General features: G+C 38.7%; 1 protein-coding gene across 5 annotated transcripts; it reads left to right on the top strand.

Annotated features, from left to right (window-relative positions):
- The first annotated feature begins 230 nt into the window (after positions 1 to 230).
- Positions 231 to 14,585, top strand: LOC141591790 (putative indole-3-acetic acid-amido synthetase GH3.9). Of its 5 annotated transcripts, XM_074412249.1 has the most exons (11): positions 231 to 312; positions 992 to 1,260; positions 1,592 to 1,756; positions 1,861 to 1,952; positions 2,119 to 2,213; positions 3,261 to 3,329; positions 8,580 to 8,696; positions 9,421 to 9,790; positions 10,021 to 10,122; positions 12,532 to 13,352; positions 13,794 to 14,585. In XM_074412249.1, exons 8-11 carry the CDS (start codon positions 9,501 to 9,503, stop codon positions 14,360 to 14,362), a joined length of 1,782 nt encoding a protein of 593 aa, XP_074268350.1. In that variant the 5' UTR covers positions 231 to 312; positions 992 to 1,260; positions 1,592 to 1,756; positions 1,861 to 1,952; positions 2,119 to 2,213; positions 3,261 to 3,329; positions 8,580 to 8,696; positions 9,421 to 9,500; the 3' UTR covers positions 14,363 to 14,585. The 5 variants fall into 5 exon arrangements, with proteins under 5 accessions (XP_074268350.1, XP_074268352.1, XP_074268351.1 ...); XM_074412251.1 differs by lacking the exon at positions 9,421 to 9,790 and having other exon boundaries at positions 992 to 1,190; XM_074412250.1 differs by lacking the exon at positions 9,421 to 9,790 and having other exon boundaries at positions 992 to 1,756; positions 2,119 to 2,260.
- Positions 14,586 to 17,585: the final 3,000 nt, after the last annotated feature.

Raw genomic sequence — 17,585 nt, 5'->3', positions numbered from 1 at the left:
ATTATAGAGTTAATTTTTATAGTAAAGTAAAAATGGTTTAACAGAAAAAATAACTTAACTTAAAGTGTCTTTTCATTGTAATAAACTTTCATTTTCTAACTCTTACTAAGATTATATTAGTACATTATAACATTAAAGGTAAAGTTAATTTATGCAATTAATTTAATGAGAATGTATCTTTATTAAACAAAACTAAAAAATACACGTAGCACGATGATCTACATTTGCAAATTTTGTTACAAATGAATATTATGGCCCTTTTCTTCTACACTTGCAAATTCCGTCTAAGCGTCTCTCTTAACCCGTCTTCAGGTACTGTAGCTTTCAACTAACTCCATCTTTTTCTGCATTTTTTTTTTGAAATAAATGATAATCTCGTCGTTGTAAATTTAACGTTATTCTGATATTTATGTTTCGATAGAGATTGTTGCAACATATCGTTTGTTTAACAGGATTTATTTTAATTTTGTTCTAATTGTTGAGAATTTGTAGTTTTGAAAGTAGAATTTTAGCTAACAGTGATTATAGTTGATGCATGTTGTCAATTTTGATTCAGTTTATGTTAAATTGAATAATTAGTTCCTGCAATTGTATGTTTTAGGGTTAGTTGTGGATTAATTTGATGTTGATGGAGAATTTGTATTAGTTTACTATGAAGTAGCAATCATTTGACGCAATTAATCAGGCGATCTTTAAAATAAGTCGTTTCGGATACCGTCTCTCCGTGTTAAATGCACCGGAGTAAGATTTCATACATCCGACCCCCTTACCAAACAGTATGTGAGTATTCTGTAATTTAATTCTCGTAAAATGATGTGATCGGATAATACATTGCTTCACCTAAAGTGGCATGCTTCTGTGTTTGAGTCTATATAGACGCCTAGACGGTTCCAGATGATGCCTTCATAGTGTATGCAGTGGAATCAATAAGTTGGTTGTGGACTTGGGTGTCTTCTGTATTTGAGCTGTTGGCAATTCTTTGATGTATCAGGCTTCGTGATTTTTCTCTGAGCTTTGGGTTAGCAAAACAAGACGGAACAGAATGATAATTGAGTCATGGATCCTTACATTCGCGGAGTGGCTTGTGAAACAAAATGGAATGGACTGGTAATCGAGGCAGGGATCTTACATCCCTGGAAAGTGGTTTATTATTCAAAATGGGACCGATATTGCCTCAAAATACAATGGTGGTAACTTTCAAACTATTACAAAGTTGTTTCAGTGCGTTATTTGTCGAGGCTCAAATTGAATACAACGAAGGTCGCTACTAATCGATTACTAAGCACAACCTGTACATGGTATTAAGGTTTTGTTAGAGGGAGTAAGGACACATGAAACGACCCCCACCACACACTTCCCAAACTAAAGAAGCAACCACTTTTATCAACTTTTAAGCCTGAAAAGTATGTTTGAATTCAACTTAAGGCACATTTTCAATCCATGCTTGTTCTTCTGCCTTTCTCTTGTCAAAAGTGTGCCTTCATTATGTAAATGACTTACAACTTCACTCTCAATGCTCCTTTAGCAGCATGCAAAATTGCCAATATCTGGTGCAGTAGATTTTCTGAGTAATTTTTATGGTGAATTGCAGGCAGATGCAGACATGATTGTGACTTGATTGTGACTGGCGTTTGGCATAAAATATATGAGATGGGTGTACAAGCTTCTTTAAGTTGATTTGAATTCAACTTAAGGCACATTTTCAATCCATGCTTGTTCCTCTGCCTTTCTCTTGTCAAAAGCGTGTCTTCATTATGTAAATGACTTACAACTTCACTCTCAATGCTCCTTTAGCAGCATGCAAAATTGCCAATATCTGGTGCAGTAGATTTTCTGAGTAATTTTTATGGTGGATTGCAGGGAGATGCAGACATGATTGTGACTGGCGTTTGGCATAAAATATATGAGATGGGAGTACAAGCTTCTTTAAGTTGATTTGAATTCAACTTAAGGTACATTTTCAATCCATGCTTGTTCCTCTGCCTTTCTCTTGTCAAAAGCGTGCCTTCATTATGTAAATGACTTACAACTTCACTCTCAATGCTCCTTTAGCAGCATGCAAAATTGCCAATATCTGGTGCAGTAGATTTTCTGAGTAATTTTTATGGTGGATTGCAGGGAGATGCAGACATGATTGTGACTAGAGTTTGGCATAAAATATATGAGATGGGTGTACAAGCTTCTTCAAGTTGATTTGGAGTCTTGGAGACTGGGTAATTTTGGTTGAACTTGAACCACGAGCGTCCAAACATTTGTTAATGTATCCTAAAATTTCGTGGTCAAAACTTTTATGATATAGATTTACAAGTGACATAAACCCAATGATCATATTGTTAAATGCATAAGTATTGATGTAGATCTTACAAATAAAATTGTTGGGATTTTCTATACGGTACCCTCGTATTATTTTAGTTTACATAGTACCCTTTTTTCAAAATCTATAAGGTACCCCCGTGTTATTTAAAGTTCCACATGGTGCCCTTAATCATAATTTCCGTTAACTTTTCTGTCAATTAGTCATTTTTCCGTCAAACTTGTTTGCTTAATCCACAATTAGCGCCATGTTCATCAATACACATATTTATTAACCCAATTAATGATCCGTTTTCTCTTCATCTTTTTCACCACCATCCCATCATCTGCTCATGATTTTCTTTCTCCTTTTGCTACCCACTTTTCTGCAACTTTTATTTTCTTGTTTTAACAATATTTTTGGTAGTTTAGAAGAGAATTGAAGGTAGTGGTATTGGTGCAAAAAAAACGAGCATATCAGTGTGTGGTTATTTTGATGAAGTAAAGAATAAATATGGGTATTATTGATTTAATGGTGTTAATGGTGAAAATGGTGGGAGGTAGAAGAAGGATTAAGAATATTAGTTATGGTGAGGTGATTGAGGAAGAAAGTGGATTAAACGTTAAATAAGGGTATAAGAGTCATTCATCTACCTAATTAGAAAATTTAACAAATAACTTAACGGTTTTCAAAGTTCAAGGTCACGGTTGGATTTGCATGTTGAATTTAGGGGGTATCATGTAGAACTTTAAAAATCGAAGGGTGCCATATAGAATTTGTAAAAAATGGAGGGTACTATATAGAAAAACCCAAAATTGTTTCATACAAGACTCGTTGCATTTGCTGAGCATATATTTTCTTTTTTCCCGTTACTAGTACTAAGTTTAACTGGAGATGTCAAACTACTGACTGAAAGCAGCTTTGCTGGTAATTGTTATCTTATACCGTTTCCTTGATAATTTCTTAGATATACATTTGCATTCTCAAGTGTACGTTTCCTCCTGACAGCCCAGATTCGATGGCGCTTGCACTGAAGGTATTTGAATGTATCTTTTTTTGCCAATTAACATTGATTGTTATGTATAATTCCCTCATCTAGCCAAATTTAAGTCAATCAAACAATCCTTTTTACCTGAAATTTCAAATTACTTAACCAAACCTCTGTTGGTTTAACTGTTTACATGTTCCTTTGAAGTTCATTTCATAAAACTTATTTCGGGTGTTTTTACTAGCCAAAGTAGCATTTATACCCTTTGTTAAGGACCTCATACCCTCACCCACGTCATCCCGTCGACCCACCACTGCAACCCTTCAGCAACGGCCAATATGACAATACCATCACTTCAGCCCTAGACCATAGTTTGAAAGGCGAAAGGTACATATAGAAGACAAGGGATCATGGCGATGACACGTAAAGCTTGAGGCAAAGATGCACGTCTAATGCACAATAGGCACACATTTTTCTTTTTCAGACAAACTTATGTTCTTCAAAATCAAAAACATTTTGAGTCACAAAGAGGTTAACATATCAAGAACTAAAAGCTATGGATAACAGCGGTGATGGGACTTGGGTGGCATAATAAGCAAACCAGAAGAAAACGTATAGAGCATACGTAGTAGTCCACTTCACCTTATGTATGCAACACACATCACACCGACAATGTATTTTGTGCAAGTCTTCACTCAGGTTAGATGCTCCCAATTCAGAGGTGTTTCTAAAGTAAGCCATAGACATCACCATTTCAACTAAGTCTGTCTACCTAGCGTCGTAGGTCTCATCCTCCCCAGCCGGTCAGACCTACGGTGAGCAAGTTGTACCAAAACTTCACTCGAAGTACATGAGCACCCGCACACCTCAAAGTTAGCTTCTTACAACTAAAATTATGAGTGCATTAGCAGACAACCTAACCGTTAAATACGCAATTGAAATCTTAAAATCTACTTGGAACTTCACGAGGGCTATATTTTGAAAACACTTTGCAGTAAAAATAATTTCCATTGCATATTAAGGCTTAGTGTTTTAATTGAAGATAAGAGAATAGTTTAAAAATCTGTTTAATTTGGTAAAAGAAAATTAAGAGGAAATTATCAAGAGATTAATCTTCCAAGAACTTAAAAAACGGCTGGTAATCCCTTGTTACTACACCACTACATGGTTTCTGCCTTTATGTCAATAGCATACTGAAGTACATGATTGCATCTCATATATGCTTTGACGTCATGAATTGAATGAATGTGCGCTTGTTATTTGTCATTGATGCCTCTTGAAAAGGCTGTTGCGCGTACTATACGTGTGCTTTCAATGGTGGGTTGGCGAAGCCAGAAACCTAATGATAATTAGCTTAAACCCCGTGCAAAATTGCACGGGTATATTTTTGGACTCATTATCATTCGTCTCTTCTTAATCGGAGGTGTTGATATAAAAAAGTTTCATGTAATGATTTTTCGGCATACAAAGCACGATAATAGTGCTCTTTTTCTCGGAACAACACGATACTAGTAGATCATGGCATCATGTAGACATGGTGAGTGAAATTCCATCTTGAGTCTCCTAGGGTACATGGTCGAGTTATGGAGTAAACAATATAAGGCGAGACATGAAGGTTTTTTTGGAAACAACACAATACTAGGAGTTTATGTAGACGAGGTGAGGGAAATTCCATCGTTTGGTCTCACAGTGGACATGGCCGAGTTATGTTGTAAGCACTATAAGGTGAGAAACGGAGGTTTCTTACAGTATTGTAAGTCGTATCAGATACAGTGTCTCCATGGCTGGCTAAATACAGAAATAATTGACAAGAAACAACCATCAAGTCCAGGCAACTTTCTTGAAACTCACAAGCCATTGACAGTGCAGTTGAATCAATAATATATGGCTATATGCGTCTTAAAGTGAGTAACAACACATGAAAAGAACCTCCTAAAATTTCGGACGTTGCACTAAAATGAGACCGATATTGCCTCATAATACACTGGTGGTAACTTTCAAACTGTTACAAAGTTGTTTCAGTTCGTTATTTGTCGAGGCTCAAATTGAATACAACGAAAGTCGCTTCTAATCGATTACTAAGCACAACCTTTACATGGTATTAAGGTTTTGGGTTTTGTTAGAGGGAGTAAGAACACATGAAATGACCCCAACCACACACTTCCCAAACTAAAGAAGCAACCACTTTTATCAACTTTAAGCCTGAAAAGCATGTTTGAATTCAACTTAAGGCACATTTGCAATCCATGCTTATTCCTCTGCCTTTCTCTTGTCAAAAGCGTGCCTTCATTATGTAAATGACTATGCTCCCACTCACCATTTTCTTGTCATAGCCTTTCATTTCCTACTTTTGTCTTGGCATTAGCCTCATGGCCTTAGCTGAGTGCTGGTCCACAATAAGAAAAATTTGATGCACATTGTACTGAATTTGTACTTTTATGTATACTTGTTTCTGAATAATGAAATCCATTTTCTAGATAAGCTAAGAAAACCAATTGAAGCGGCAACAGTTTGCTTCAACATATATTGCTATTAGCTGTTACCTTAATTTCACGTTTACATTAGTACAGATTTATGTTCGACATTTTGACATGGATGTGAATACTTGGGACTTCATTTTCGGAAAATACTTGCTAATAAAATCTATATGTTAGGTCTTTTTGTAATGTCAGGCTGCTGGTTATGAGTCCTTTCTACTGTGCTAAGTTTCGGGTTGCCTTGAATTTTGGTGCGCGATAGTTAGCGCCTTGCATGGGTATTGTGCTTAATCTAGATCTTCAGGGCGAATCAGTATTGGTTATGATTTTCAAGTTCTCTAGAGTCGTGGTTGGGTCCGGTTAAGTCAACTCCTAGGAGTGAACACGGCATTTGTTGATGTAATATCTTAATTTTTTCTTGAGAATCTTCAGTACATGATTTCCTAATGAAGCCATGCACATAAATTAGCCATACTTAAGAAACACTCGAATATGGGTAAGATATTGATAAAGATGTGACGAACACCTATATTCCTAGAAGAAAAACTAATGGTGATGTATAGTACGGAGAATACGACTCCAGAGGGTTGATAATTGTAGGGCACCATGATGTGATTGGTGGCACACTTATGTATTCCACCTAGAGCATGAAAAGGATGGTTCAACCTCGTAAATACTCACTTTCCTTTGGCACTATCACAAGCTTTGCAGATACAGGGCAGCAATTTGAGATGCTTTCACATTCGTGTTTCGCCATGATAGGCTAAATTAGGCAGTAGGACAGAGAACTCTAGCTGTGGGGGTATAGGTCTTAGTTCTTTAATGGAAAATAAAAAAACAAAGCCGATGCGGCGAGCACCAACCTTGTTGAAGAGTACATGTGCTAAAGGAGTGGTACCTTTTGAACAGAGTAAAGATGTATGATATCTAAGGACGACATGGATAAGGATGTTTTTCTGACCTCAGCCACCTTTTCTTTGGTGTAGTGGGGTTTAGTGGTTCTTATTTTTCCTTGTTTCTTACCAGGGTCCTGATAAAATGGAGTGAATGAGAAAAGATCTTAGTAAAATTGTTTGCACTTCTCGATGCAATTTTCATTAACCACTTTGTGTTTCCAGCATAGTGAAGGAACACTGTACATTCAACCACATCCGATGATCCGACCACTGTACTTCATGGTTCAAAATCTCGGCCGAGTTGTATCGTATCGGCCAAGTTGTATCGTATTTTCAATCTACCGATATGAGACATCGCCGAGAAAATTCCGCTATCCGTCCGCGACGGCCGATTAAGGACCGATTATACCGCGACTACGACCAATACCGAGTTTTTGAACCATGCTGTACTTTGCCATAGGCAAGAGCCTTGCTAGAGGCTAGGGTTTTGTTGTTTTCTTCTTTTAGTGGTACATAAATTTGGTAGCTAGGAATGCTCATTTATGTTATATGATATATTATTGGAATGCCTTTGATGCTTTCAAGTTGCTAAATTGATTGAGGCAGCTACACTAGTTGCATGTTTATTGTTATCAATCCGACCAGAAATGCCTATATATGTGATACAAGCCTACAATACTGGATTGCTTTGTGATGCTTTCATACATATTAAGGCAGATTTGCAAGTTGCTTGTACTTTGTAATCTAATTAGATCCTCACGTTTCACATAAATCTTGTATTTTTTACTTGCCACTTGAGAAAGAAACGGACAGATGCTGTCAACTATAACAGGATTTGATGTTATATGCCTTCAAGAAATAAGAGATGCTTTTTACTCCCTCGTCTCGATCATTTGTTTACCTATTCTATTTTTGGGTGTCTAAGTCAATTGTTTACCTTTCTATTTTGGGAATGCCTTTGATGAGCAATTTGTTTCTCCACACTCAATTTGGCCTACTTGTCATCCAATAATTGGCTGTCTCCTTTTTCCTTGGTCTTTGTGCCAAAATCAATGGTAAACAAATGACTGAGGGAGTATTTGCTTTCCGTTTTGTCCACTGCTCCACAGTCTTAACAACTCCATTAACCATATACCCCAAAAGCTCCCGTCTATGGTGGGGGATGCCGGGAAGGTGGTCGTATGCTTTATCATGTCTCGGAAACACGAGTCTATTGATTCTTGAGTGTATAGGATACAGTCTCTCATACGAGATGAACCCACTAATCTTAGAATTAAATGAGATATGCCTAAGGATTTGGCCGGTGTCATATATGGCTATATGATGCATCAAATACTGTTGCGTGAATGGCAGCGGCCAGAAGCTGATATATTGCGATTTGTTCCATGTATTGGGAAGAATAAGTATGCAACTTGCGTTGCTGAATTGCCGAAGGAACCAGATACTGCCATGTCTATCTTGTCACAGTACTAATTAAAATTTGTAACATGATACTGGTCACACTTCTACATGTTTGCTGCAGCAATATTGTACCAGCTCTTTTGTGTAATCACTACACACTACAATATCAAGTGCTACAAACATGAACGAAATTGGATGAGGATCTGAGCACCATATTGGTGCTGGTTTTGGAAACATGAGCTTATTATCTTATGCACTTCAACTTATATGAGATGGTTTTGCATATGGGACCAACCCATTAACCTTCTAATTAAATGAGAAATAGATAATTATTTGATTGGTCTCACATATAGGACCTTCTTGTACAAAACTCACTAGATGTAATGATCCATAATCAAATACTGAGATGGGAATCACATCGAGTATGCCAAGTTTGTAGGCAAAGTGGCAAAATATATTTCATTAATTCTTGGCATTATTGTAGAGGTATTGATGTTATTATTCTTGTTTCTTTTTTTGTTTAGGAGCCAACTGCCAAGCTCTCTACATCTTTAAGGACCTTTACTTTGCGCATTTGGAGAGTCACCTCGTGGTCGCTGGCAACCTTAACACGTTTACAAAATGCAAAATAATCTTGAAAGGTATGTTGGGACAGTGAGAGTAGTAGTACATTTTTATATGACTGCTATTGTCTTGTAACAAGTCTCCTGACAGTCTAGCAATAACTTGCTGCTAGACCACATCATAATCACAGTTATAAAGGGTTTTTAGAATTTTTATCTTCCTAAAGGGAGTGACCCCTTCAAATACCAGGGTCACCTGTAATGGTAAAGATGGTCATTGACAATGTAAGTTGGGTCAGTTGAAATCTCAAACAAGATGGCCAAATACTAGTGTCAACAAGTTGCTATTAGGCGGTTTAATTTAAAACTTTGTGGAAAGAAATCTAAATGCTGACAATATCAGAGAGGATTAGAAATAATTAATTACTTTCTTAGGACTGAAAATTCATACTAACAAGTAACAACATAGTTCTATATGGATAATTGATAAAGAGAATGCAATAAGTTTTCCTTGATTAGCTAGTGACATCCTTGATTGCGCACCACATTGAAGGTCTAGTGCTTGTCGAGAAATGGAAGCCACAGTTTTGGCATCTGACGTCTGATATTTAATATTAAAAGTTAAAAATTGAAAAGTGCTCTAAATAATAAGTAGAAAAGACCCTATCCATATTCTCATAAAATATTATCACTGTTGTAAGTCAGGAAAAGTGTTGATTTTACATTATTTTTTTCTCTTTTCTCTTTTGAAAACAAAGGAGCTTTACTGGATTATTTTTGCTCTGTCCTTTATTATATATAGGTGCATTGCCTACAAGCATAGAGCATTGCATAAGAAATACTTCTCTGTGACTTTCTTCTTTAGACCTGCAAATAACTCCCATGGATGGTAAGAAGTTGGAGTACAAAGGTGAGGAGGCATTAATGGAGTTACAAAAGCTTACAGTTAATACTGATGAGGTTCAGGAAAAACTGTTGAAAGATATAATTACTCGGAATAAAGATACCGAGTATCTGAATAAGTATATGAAGGGCTCAAAAGATATTTCTACTTTCAAACAACGAGTCCCAGTCATTGGATATGATGGCATTCAGCCATACATCCAGAGGATCGCCAATGGGGAGGACTCCTCGCTTATTACTAGCCATAATATAACAGAGATGTTATGCAGGTCTTACTTTGTCATTTTTCTTAAACAGTAAGCGTTATATGAGACAGTTTCACGTGGGATATTTTCCTGAATCGTTATGTTTTCTTGATTTAATAAGGTTATGGGTTGGTTCACGTGTAACCGTCTCATATTAGTTATTTGTCTTTTCTTCAAACGTATTATCCACGCTTTCTTTTAAGTTCAGAATAGTGAAGAATCTCATGTCTTTATTCTTGTCAATTGATTTTCAGCTCAGGAACTTCAAATGGGGAACCTAAGTTGATGCCATCAATTGCAGAAGATCTTGACAGGAGGACTTTTGTGTATAACCTTATTATGCCAATAGTGAACCAGTAAGATTTGTGTTCAATTTCCACTTTAAATAATTGTTCCCTTTTTTTCTCTTCTCTTCAATAGATACGAGCAGTAAAGCTTTTTAGTTGACATTTTTATTTTCTTTCTCTACCAGTAATGATTCTTATCCTTAGTTGCAGTCTGAATTGTGTGGAGGTCACTTAATTTTCAGAGGATGTTAAATCAATCGAGAAACATAATCATGAATATTTTGGTAGACAATGACTAGAATGCTTTACTGAGAAAGCAACCCTGTTCTCCTGCTCTATCTTTTATCTATGTTAGCAGAAAGAGTTGTGAGAGACGGTCTCTCATTAAGTATTGAGAGACGGTCTCTCATTAATTATTGAGAGACCCTGTTTTATGTGTTTTTCTCAACCCTTTTATTATTGATTGGGAGTTTGTGACTCAAAATCAGTCTTTCATAAGGTACATGTTTTCATAACAAGCGTACCCATTTATTTGTTAATTGTAACTATTTTTGTTAGTAAACTATTTTATATTATTTTTTTTTAAAGAAAACTATTTTATATTGGGAGCATACTCATTTTAATACTTTTGGCACCATTTATACTTCAAATAGCGATTGTCTCCCAATAAATTTATCGAGAGATCGTCTCTTAGGAGACCTAAGTTAGTTCCATGGTTGATTGCGTTATTTCAAATGCACTTCATTTTTATACCATAATAACAATGTAGTTTTATGTAAAAATGTTTTCTATATGGTCTTGACTCTTGACACTGAAATACAAAGCTAAAAACACTCAATGCCGTTGTAGAAGTTTGTTATTTCTAATCCTTTTACTTATTTTACCTTCAAACAACCGCTAACGTCAACCTCCTTAGATTTATTTTTTCTTATAAAAAAAGGGTTTAAAAAAGTATGAAATCTTAACCCTTATTTTGGTTCCTGGTGCGTAATTGTCGATCTGTAGGGGTAAAGTCAGCTCAATATTAGCAAAATTGAGGTAGAGTTGGGTCAAGTCGATTCGGGTATGATCATTTGGGTTGGTCTCTTCGACGTGATTAATTGAGATGTTGGTCAGTTTCACGTTCGCCTGTTTGGGTATGGTCGGGTCAGGTTAATTTAGGGTTGGTCATTTGGTTGGGTCAGTTTGTAAGTTTAAAAGATTGGAACATCCTGAATAAGAAGTGAAGAGAATTATCAGCCTCTTGAATCTTGCTTATTCGCTAGCAGTAAATAAATATGTACAGTTCACATTGCGTCTTATGTTTCGTCCTCCCTGGCACACATTAGGAGTAATGCCAAAGTCCAAACCATGGTTCACATTTTTTTAGCGGTCGTCAATTTATTAATTTTAGACTTTTCTATTAGTTGTTCACTGTAGGGAAATCGGCTTAGTAAGTAAAAGGTTATCCAATGTCAATTAATAACTCAATTACATTATTTGGAAGGTAATGAATTTATCTTTCAATAGTTGCATTTTTAGAAAAACAAAATGTTTTAAAATGGCAGTAAGTATATTTGTCGCCCGAAATACACTAGATATAGTAGATATTTAGTTTATTGTTAATATAGTGTCCCTGGAGATCAGAAAGTTTTTCATGGATTTTGACCGTTTTATTGCTTGAAAATCCTGCTTATATAGACCTGGCAAAGCTGACCCGACCTGAATGACCCGACCCGATAAGGCCGACACCCGAGACCCGAAAATGACCGAAATGCATCACCCGAAAGTGTGACCCGACAGACCCGAAGTGACCCGACCCGAAAATGACCCAACCCAAAGTGACGCGATTGACCCAAAATGACACGAAATGACTTAATTAAGGCAAAATCATGACCCGAAATGACCCAAACGACCCAGATTGACCCGACCTAAAAATGACCCGATCCGAAGTGACCCGACCCAAAAATGACCTGAAATGCATCACCCGAAAGTGACCCGGCCCGAAAATGACCCGACCCAAAGTGACCCGATTTAAGTGACCCAAAATGACCCGATTGACCCAAAATGACACGAAATGACTTAATTAAGGCAAAATCATGACCCAAAATGACCCAAACGACCCAGATTGACCCGATCCAAAATGACCCGATCCGAAGTGACCCGACCCAAAAATAACCCGAAATGCATCACCCGAAAGTGACCCGACCCAAAGTGACCCGATTTAAGTGACCCAAAATGACCCGATTGACCCAAAATGACTTAATTAAGGCAAAATCATGACCCGAAATGACCCAAACGACCCAGTTTGACCCGATCCAAAATGACCCGATAAGTTATTGACCCGAAAATAACCCGACCCAATGTGACCCAACCCGAACCCGACCCGAATGACCCATTTGCCAGACCTATGCTTATATATGTAGGTTCGTATAATAATGTACTTAAACAACTTGTTTTCTGGATTTGCTAGACTGCTACTGATTACTGCACCTCTAGGTATGTCCCAGGATTGGATGAAGGAAAAGCCATGTACCTCTATTTTGTGAAAGCAGAAATGTCAACTCCTTGCGGCTTACCAGCAAGGACAGTTCTAACAAGCTACTATAAAAGCAAACATTTTAAGGGAAGATCCCGAAACATACCCTCCAATGACTTTACCAGTCCCGACCAAGCCATACTATGTGAGGACAGCAACCAAAGCATGTACTGTCAGTTACTCTCGGGCCTAGTCCTTCGTTACCAAGTCCTCCGCCTTGGAGCTGTCTTTGCATCTGCATTTCTACGTGCCATAACATTCCTTGAGAAAAACTGGATGAAACTCTGCAATGATATCAGAAAGGGCAAACTTGATCTTTCGATTACTAATCCTGAGTGTCAATTGGCTATGACCAGTATGCTTTTATCACCTAACCCTTGTCTAGCAAATGAGATTGAGGAAATATGTGGTTCTTCATCATGGAGAGGGATTTTGTGTAAGCTTTGGCCTAAGGCCAAGTACATTGAGGCGGTGGTGACGGGATCTATGGCCCAATATATTCCGTCCTTAGAGTACTACAGTGATAAGAAGTTGCCTCTGGTTTGCCCTATGTATGCTTCCTCTGAGTGTTATTTTGGTGTGAATTTGAAACCCTTGTGCAGTCCATCTGAGGTCTCTTTTACCCTTCTTCCTAACATGGGATACTTCGAGTTTATTCCATTGGGTGAAAATGCGTGGTCGTTTGAGGGAGACGAAGACGAGGTTCCACCAAACAATGTTGTGGGTTTGGTGGAAGTAAGGGTTGGCTGCTATTATGAACTTGTTGTGACCACCTATGCTGGTATGTTACCTCGATAAATCTCAGCTTTTGGTTGTATATTGTTCTTCCTGTTTTTCTTGCATTTCCCTTAATTTTAAGAATACGAATAGGTATCAAACATTCTTTTTAGAATGGGATTAAATTTCAAATTCGCATTTTAATTTGAAATCATGACCGGGGATGCCAATATTAACAAATCAGATACAGATCTGAAAATTCTGGACAAAATGGTTTAGACTTTAGAGTTCCTGTCAGTAAAATGGGTCTGGATCTCCAGTTGATCTGTTGCACCTTGTGTATAGAACCAAAAAAGTCGGACCTGTCGATCCTGGATCGGGGTCATGGTCAAAGATCCATATCTATAGAGCATGAATCTGATCCGTTGTCGTCCCTAATTTCATAACTGAAAACGATCCTAGGTTCCCAACACTACCATAATGATATTTGTGAGCTACATTGTAGGTTTGTATAGATATCGTATTGGCGATGTACTCCAAGTAACCGGATTTCACAACAAGGCTCCACAATTCCGATTCATTTGCCGGAAGAACGTTGTTTTAAGCCTTGACAACGACAAAACCAGCGAAGAAGACCTTCACAAAAGCATTACAGAGGCAAAGAAGCTGTTAGAACCTCACAATGCCATGTTATTAGAATACACGAGCTATGCTGATGCATCCACTGTGCCCGGCCACTACATCCTGTACTGGGAAATTAGGCAGGAAATCCCAGAACCCGGACACTTGAGCCTCCATGATGTTCTTGAAGAATGCTGCATCACAATCGAAGAGGAACTCGATTACATATACCGAAGGTGTAGGACCCACGACAAGTGCATTGGTCCCTTGGAAATAAGGATTGTCAAGTCCGGCACGTTTGAGGCATTGATGGACTTGTTTATAAGTCGCGGAGGGTCAATGAACCAGTACAAGACACCAAGGTGCATCAAGTCTAAGACCGCGTTGAAGCTGCTTGATGCTAATGTGGAAGAATGCTTCTTTAGCCCCCGGAATCCAATCTGGGTTCCTTGAGACCTTTGCAATCGATCCTATCTAATCTAATCTAATACTCCGTATTATCTAATCTGTTCGAGAAAAAGCTTTCATGCACCTAACCGAGGTTGATTGCAACCTTGTACCGTATTAGTTCTTATTTATGCCATGGTTTAACTATTTATCCATGGTTAATCGGATTATTATGTAGTTAATTATTGTACTTGTATAATAAAATTGTTCACGGTCTTTTTAGCCGTTATATCGGTTAGGCTGTTTGAAAGGAGAAGAGTTTTGTAATTTTGCAATAGGCATAAACTCCATATTGATGCCAGAATTCTTAACCACAACTCCACAAGTAACATGAAGACGCTAGCCGTCTGTTCCAATAGATAGTTATCTATTGTCTTTTCTTATGAGGGAGATTTCAAACGTGGATGACGACTCCCTCTATTTCATACTCCGTATGAATTCAGCAAGTCTTTCTTGTGACGGGCATATCCGTCACAAACTTGTGACGGGTCAAATACTATCCACATGGATATATAAGACAAAACAGAATGTTATTCCCTAGATATTTTGCTTTTGTTTTATCTTTTTATGGATATACCCGTCTCAAATGAGAATTTGTGGTATGAATTAGCCCCATGGACCAACTTCTCTTATCACAAAAAGTGAGTTAATCGGGTTAATTATTGTACTCCGTATGTTAGTCATATATGTGGCCATTTTTTGATTAAATGTAACCACAATGGTATAGATGTAGTCATATATGTGGCCGTATGATATAAAATTTCGTCCTATTGCTTCAAATCAAAATGACATGTCTAAAGCAAGACCAATTATTTTTCTTTTGCATGCATGAGTTGAAAATAGTATGTTCAAACCTTACCCATGCAGACTTTTTGAACTTTTAAAGAATCTCAATTTGATTTGATTTAGTATGAATAATACCCTCCATAATCTATATTACCCAATAATTTTGGACAGAGGCTAGAATAAAAAGAAATTATATTACGTAATCGTATATTTTAATATTCTTATATTTAATAGGGAAATGACATCTTTTTCCGTTCTTTCCCTTACCATTTTCTTTTAACAATCCTGATTCAACTATTAAACGGTTATAATTTCAAATGAGATGTTGACGTATTACTCTCTGCCTCCCTCAAATCAAATCCAATCCAATCAATTTTACCCATTTAACTTTTCACGGTTTTCAAGAAAACCACATTAACTCTAATTTTCATCTGTTCCGGGTGTAATTCCAGAGCAGTATTGTTTACCACGTAAGCTTGGTGAATGGATGTCCTTCCTTGTCTTGGCTCTTCCTCTCGGTCTCTCCTGAAACGATGAACAAACTGAGGGCTCGGCTTTGCACCGAGCGTACTCACTCCGACGCTCAAGTCAGTGAACTTAAAGGGATTAAGTTGTATGTTACTTGACAAAGTATATTGTAGAGAGATAAGGGAGTTTATACCAGATGAATAGTGAGTTTTAGGTTAGATTGTGGATCCCCTTCTCAATGAGAGAAGTGGAGTATTTATAAACTTTCACCTTTTGTCACGTAGTGGCCAAGTGGCTAGCAGGTGGAAAGACGTTTCTACCCTCGGCCGAGGGGCCCATGGCAGCCTAGACTCCATGCCGAGGGGTCTTGGATATGAGTACGCGGATATGTCTCCCGGCCGGCTGATGACTCAGCCGGGACCCAAGTGACCGGCCGACAGGCTGCGTCGGTTAGGCGGTCTAACATGTTGACTTGCTGTCTCTTGATCCTTGACCTTACTCAATATGTTGACTCGGTCAGGGGGTGCAGAATATGCCCCATCAATTTGCCCCCAGCGTAGTCTATGCCGTGGTATGGACCTTCGATGAGTGTTGAGCGTATTCTGCGCAAGTTGAAAATTCTTCCCCGGTTTCCTCTTCCTCGGCTTGCTTCTGTTCAGGCCGTACCATATCCCCCCTCCACATGGATGTGTAATGGACACCAAATGTGGAAAAGAAGATGTCTCGGCCGGCGGGTCCAAGGTTGAGAGTCTTGGATGCTTTGATTGCTCCAGTAGGTCTTTGCCAAGCTTGGTTGATCAGCGGGCCGTTTGGCAAGTAGATAACAAGGAGCGTGTTGAAGAAGATGCGTCGTTTGGCATTCCGCCAAATAGCGTGTCAAAGAAGTTTGGTAACTGTTGTGACGATTGACATTCTGTGGTTGCATGCTTGACACGCGTCTCGTTGTTGATTGGTTGACGCTTCATGGGCTTTGCCCTGATTGGTCGGATTGAGTGGGCTTTGCCCTATAAATAGGGCAGTTAGCCCCTGAATTTGGCCTTCCAAATTCATTCTCTCAAAAATTTTCTTCTTTTCGCTTAGTTTTCTTTGACGAAACCTCTCTCTAGTCTTCGAAGCGTTACTCGGCGTAACACTTTTCCCAAGGTAAACAAACAAATTTTCCAACTTTTACTTGTTAAGTTTTTGTTGTGAACATGTCTTCTGCTGATGCCGGTCCTAGTAATCCTGCGCCGGGGGGTTCCCCGTCGCGCCTCGATGAGGAGGAGGCACTGGCCGCCATCCCGATAAGGTCTGGGGGCCCTAGGTCTCCTTCTCCTGAGGTTGATGATCAGTATTTGGATGGTTTCTCGGATGATGACGATGGTGATGATGACGGTGATGATGACGGTGATGATGAGGAAAGAACTCATCCTGATGAGGAGAGGCCGCAAATCCTGGACCACGGCGACGCCTGTAAGATCGGCCCTGATCGTGCTTGGACCCATAAGTTCGCCGATTGTTACGGTCCGACTTTTTCGAACATCATTTCTCCTTCGGCAGGGAGTATAAGATTGTTATTCCTAGAGAGGGTCGGGCCGTCATTGCCCTCCCCCGGGTTGTATCGGTGTATACATAAGACACCGGAGTATGGGCTCCGGTTTCCTCTCAATGCATACGTTCTTTAACATAATTAAGGCAATCAACGTCGCTGTGGCGCATTGCATCCGTTGGCCATCGGGACGCTTGTTGGCTTTGTGTGGCTATGCCGATTTAAGGGGAGGCCCAACGGTGAACCTATTCCGCCGGCTTCATCACCTTCGGCCAAATGTCCAAGGTGGCGGGGGTGGTATAGCATCTGATGAGCCAGGTTATATCACCGTCTCTAAGCTTACTTCCTGCAAGGACTGGAAGACACGGTGGGTGTACGTTGAGGTTCCAGGGGATTATCCACTGCCTCGGTCCTTCCAGCACCAAGTCAATTTGCGGTGCGGGAGCA

This window comes from Silene latifolia, chromosome 7 (assembly GCF_048544455.1).
Source record: "Silene latifolia isolate original U9 population chromosome 7, ASM4854445v1, whole genome shotgun sequence".
Classification (NCBI taxonomy): domain Eukaryota; kingdom Viridiplantae; phylum Streptophyta; class Magnoliopsida; order Caryophyllales; family Caryophyllaceae; genus Silene; species Silene latifolia.
The sequence above is the reverse complement of the archived record's forward strand: the minus strand, read 5'-3'. Positions and strand labels throughout refer to the sequence as shown.

Coding starts and splice junctions, on each gene's coding strand:
- LOC141591790 (XM_074412249.1), top strand. CDS start 9,501: ATGGATGGTAAGAAGTTGGAGTACAAAGGTGAGGAGGCATTAATGGAG. Junction 9,791..10,020: donor ATAACAGAGATGTTATGCAG/GTCTTACTTTGT, acceptor ATTGATTTTCAG/CTCAGGAACTTCAAATGGGG. Junction 13,353..13,793: donor TGTTGTGACCACCTATGCTG/GTATGTTACCTC, acceptor GCTACATTGTAG/GTTTGTATAGATATCGTATT.